Source organism: Apium graveolens, chromosome 11, assembly GCF_009905375.1.
Source record: "Apium graveolens cultivar Ventura chromosome 11, ASM990537v1, whole genome shotgun sequence".
NCBI lineage: Eukaryota > Viridiplantae > Streptophyta > Magnoliopsida > Apiales > Apiaceae > Apium > Apium graveolens.
The window spans coordinates 40210615-40215273 of record NC_133657.1 but is presented as its reverse complement, the minus strand read 5'-3'; the positions used below and the strand labels follow the sequence as shown (position 1 = coordinate 40215273).

The 4659-nt window shown below is 38.9% G+C and overlaps 1 protein-coding gene across 1 annotated transcript; it reads right to left on the bottom strand.

The window, feature by feature from the left end:
• Nucleotides 1-783: 783 nt before the first annotated feature.
• LOC141695466 (uncharacterized) lies at nucleotides 784-4106 on the bottom strand. The gene is made up of 5 exons (XM_074499709.1): nucleotides 3957-4106; nucleotides 2682-3124; nucleotides 2164-2453; nucleotides 1533-1750; nucleotides 784-1098 (listed from the first exon to the last, which is right to left on the bottom strand). Exons 1-5 carry the CDS (start codon nucleotides 4104-4106, stop codon nucleotides 784-786), a joined length of 1416 nt encoding a protein of 471 aa, XP_074355810.1.
• Between the last annotated feature and the right edge of the window lie 553 nt (nucleotides 4107-4659).

Here is a 4659-nt window from a genome sequence, read left to right as displayed (position 1 = left end):
TCTTCAAATCTATGTACATCTTCGTGCTTCCAGGATGAATTGCATATCATGAACTATTAGCGTCTTGAAAAATTTCAGCCTTTAGTTTCAGTACATTGGGCATCCAGATTCTTGAAGCAACTCGTATGATTCCCTTGTCATCTTTCTGGCTGGTAATTTCTTCTCCTGTTAAAATATCAATTTCATGGTCCATTATTTCCTCTTGACACTTCCTTATCTTTTCCAATAACTCTGGTTGGAATGTCATGGCGTAGTTCATTTCAGTGGAGCTCCCTGGAATATGAACATCAATTTCCAATTTATTGAATTCATTAATCAATTCTTCTGAAGAGGTTAACATGTTCAATCTTTCCTTTCGACTCAGTGCATCTGCTACAACATTTGCTTTACCAGGATGATAGTTGATTGATACGTCATAGTCTTTGATTAGTTCTAGCCAGCGTCACTGTCTCATGTTGGGTTCCTTCTGTGTAATATACTTCAAACTTTTATGATCTGTATAGATTTCGCATTTCTCACCATAAAGATAATGTCTCCAGAGTTTAGCGCGAACCCAATAGCTGCTAGTTCTAGATCATGCGTCAGGTATTTCTGTTCATGAGGCTTTAGTTGTCTAGAAGCATATGCGATTACATTACCGTGTTGCATCAAAACACATCCAAGTCCTCGATAGGAAGCGTCGCTATAAATGACGAAGTCTCCTTGATCATCTGATAATACAAGTACAGGTGCGGTTACTAGTCGATTCTTCAATTCTTGAAAACTCTCTTCACATTTTTCATTTCATTCAAACTTTTCATTCTTCCTTGTTAGCTTGGTCAATGGCGTAGCTATTTCTGCAAAGTCTTTGACAGATATTCTATAGTAACCAGCTAATCCCAAGAAAATTCTAACTTCTGTAGGGGTCTTTAGTCTTTCCCAATTTAAAACAGCTTCTATCTTTGATGGGTCAACTTGAATTCCCTCAACACTGATTATGTGACCTAGAAATTGCACTTCATTTAGCCAGAATTTGCATTTTGAAAATTTCGCATAAAGTTGTTCCCTTCTTAAAGTTTCTAAAGTGATTATTAGGTGCTCTGCATGCTCTCCTTCAGCCTTTGAGTAAATCAGGATGTCATCAATAAATACAATGATAAATTTATCTAAGTACTTTTGAACACCCTGTTCATCAAATCCATAAATGCCGCCGGTACATTGGCTAATCCAAATGCCATCACAAGAAATTTGTAATGTCCGTATCTTGTTCGGAAAGCAGTCTTAGGAATATCTTTTATCTTGATCTTCAATTGGTGACATCCCGATCATAAGTCGATTTTTGAAAACCATGCCGCTCCTTTCAGTTGATCAAATAAATCATCAATTCATGGCAAAGGGTATTTATTCTTGATTGTTAATTTGTTCAGCTCACGATAATCGATACACAGTCGCATACTGTCGTCTTTCTTTTTCACGAACAACACCGCTGTACCCCATGGGGATACACTAGGCCTTATGATTCCTTTCTCAAGAAGATCTTGTAATTGCGTTGCCAGTTCTTTCATCTCGACAGGTGTCATTCTATATGGAGCTTTCGAAACTGGTTCAGTTCCTGGTGCCAAATCGATAGTAAACTCGATCTCTCGATCCGGAGGTAGTCCTGAAAGTTCTTCTGGAAAGACCTCGAGAAATTCACACATCACGGGAATGTTTTCAATCTTCGGACTTTCTTTCTCCGTGTCCAACATATAGGCTAGATAAGCTTTACATCCTTGGTGTAACAGTCATTTTTTTTGCATCATTGTTAAAAAAATTTGCTTCTGCGTCTCGCCTCGAAATGTTACTGTTGTATTTTCTCCAGTTTGCAGATTCACTTTCTTGTTGCGTAATCGATATGGGCATTATTACCAGCTAACCAATCCATTCCTAGAATGACATCAAATTATCCTAACTTGAAAGGTATCAAGTCAACTGAGAAATGATGTCCTGCTATCTCAATATCGCACCCTGGACACACTCGGTCTACCGCAATTTGATCATTGTTTGCTAACTTTATGATTAACGTTTCATTCAACCGTTGAATTTCACAATATAGTTTATGAATAAATTCTTTAGAAATAAAAAATCTTGTAACTCCAGAATCAATCAATACTTGTGCATCTACATAATTCACAGAAAGCGTACCTGCAACCACATTGAGATTCTGCACAACTTCTTTTATTGACATGTTAAAAATCCTTGCCCTTGGCTCATTATGTTGTGGTGGCGGAGGTAATGCCAAAACCCTTGGAATACTGGTTTTCATTGTTGTTCCTCTACATTCTTTAGCGATGTGCCCCTTTCTTTCACACTGGAAATATGTGACCTCTGTTTTCCCTGTTGGGCTTTCTCCATAGTAGTGTCCCTTCTGCTTGCACTTGAAACACGTGACGTTTGGCTTATTACAGACTCCTGTATGTTTCTTCCCACATATTCTGCAGTCAGATATTGGTGGTCGGATCACTCCCTGTTAATTCGGAGCTTGAAAACGATTACCTGTTCTCTGGTTGTCTGGTCCTGTCCTTTTAAAGTTTGTATTTTCCCGGGCTTGAAATTCCGGTCTCCTGTTGGAAAGGTTCTGAAAATTCCCTGGTCCCTTTTCCTTTTGGGATGCTTCACTTTATCCCTCATTTATTATGGCCTTCTGAACTACGGTTGTATACGTTGTCAACTCAAACACTGCTACTCTGCTACGGATCCACAGCTTCAATCCCTGTTGGAATCTTTTAGCCCGCTTTTCATCAGTATCCACCTGCTCGGGAACAAACCTAGCCAATTCAGTAAATTTAGCTTCATACTCAGTGACCGAAAATTTTCCTTGCTTCAATTCCATGAACTTAATTTCCATCTGATTCTTCATGTACCGAGGAAAATATTTTTCCAGAAAAAGTTCAGTAAATCTATCCCAAGTTACTACACCATCTCCTTCCAATGCTCTCTTGGACTCCCACCAGTAATTTTCTTCTCCTTTCAAGAAGTACACAACAAACTCAGTCTTCTGATCTGCTTCCACTTTAACCAACGCAAATGCTTTCTCCATCTCCTTTAACCAGGCCCTTGCCTTAATAGGATCTATTGAACCTTTAAATTCTAGAGATTTTACCGACTGAAATTGTTTGAAAGTAACAACATGTGCAGCTGGTGGTGCTTGTGGTTCTGTACACAGTGGCTGCTATAACATCTGTTGCTGGAATTGCTGTTTATGCTGCTGCATCATCACCATATGTTGTTGCATCAGGTGAAACACTTGGTCCATGTGGTGGTTATTGCTGTTTTGGCCTTCGGTATTGGCATTGGATGATTCATTTCTAATTTTTCTTTTTGGTGCCATGGTTCTGGTAATAAAACAAATGGTTCTTTTAATAATAATTTTATTTAAACAGGTGATATGAATAAAGAAACAATTTGTATGATATTAAAGCAAGAAATTTAAGCAGTGAATATTAGAAAGAAAACAATTTATCAAGTATCTAAAACAAGAAATTAAAACAGTTCAATATTTAAATAAACCACTTGGGAATAATTGAAAAATTTGGGATAATAAATGGTACAATATGGTTTTAAATAAAAACAACATTTGAGATATGGAAAACTACGAAACAGTAAAGTAAATGTAAATGCTTAAAAGACTGAAATTTAAATTTAAAGAAAAAGTTGGAAAAGTTTAGTTTATATATATATATGTATAACACCAACTCTAGGTGTTAGTGCTTGATACAAAACAAAGATTTATTTTATAAAACGGACACCAGCCTTTGTCAATGCTTGATACAAAAAGGTCTACATCAGATCTGTCATAACTACTACTGCTAAAAGTCAAAACTAGATAGTACACACATACAAGCCTACTCACACTATACTATGATGTCTCTATCTACAGATGTCACATATAGTACAATACATCTGCTGTCTGGCTGGTCTCAAAATCCTGGTGGTACCCGGTGTAACTCCTGCTGAATCGACTCTAACACTGCCTCTGTCAATCTCATAGCTCTGCGATATACTGCATCAGTACATACATCCTCCTGTCTCAACTCTGCAACCTCCTGTGAAGCTGCTCGGTAAATTTGTCGAAGCCGCTCTCTCATAATGTAGTCCGCTGTAATGCTCCCACCGGTTCAAACTCCCTGCTCTCAAATAATCCAAGTATCTCCCCACAATGGTCTCTTTATGACTACATCTCCTCCCTCATTCTAGCATGCTACTGATATGGCACAGTCCGTGGCTCACTAAGGTCTGTCCGTGAACCCCTAGTAGGTAGTGGTATCGGCTGATCTATGACCTCATCCATAAACTCGGCCTGTGGAAACTGATAAACTCTAGGCACCGGAGCATAGATGGCTATAGGTGCTGGAAACAACACTGGTGGAGCTGGTAACTCAAACATCTGAGTATCTGGAACTACATCAGGATGCAGAGGTGGAATCTCTGGCTGCTGGACTGGCACCTGGGGCTCTAACTCATCCCACTGAGGAAAGTCAACCATATCAGGTATATCAAATATCGAAAACTCAAGTGGCGGTAACTGTGGTATCTCGGGCTCAAAATAGGGGAAGTAGTCAATAAAGTCAGGTACCTCTATCACTGGTGGATCTGGAAACAGCTCTGGGGATGGTGGTGGTAGCTCATGTGGTAGTGGTG

What these genes read in the sequence shown, in the direction of transcription:
- LOC141695466 (XM_074499709.1), bottom strand. Translation starts at nt 4,106, where the DNA reads ATGAGAGAGCGGCTTCGACAAATTTACCGAGCAGCTTCACAGGAGGTT. An exon ending in GAATCTCAATGTGGTTGCAG is followed by an intron (nt 1,751 to 2,163) that starts GTACGCTTTCTG and finishes TGTTACACCAAG; the next exon opens with GATGTAAAGCTTATCTAGCC. An exon ending in CTGTCGAGATGAAAGAACTG is followed by an intron (nt 1,099 to 1,532) that starts GCAACGCAATTA and finishes ATTTACTCAAAG; the next exon opens with GCTGAAGGAGAGCATGCAGA.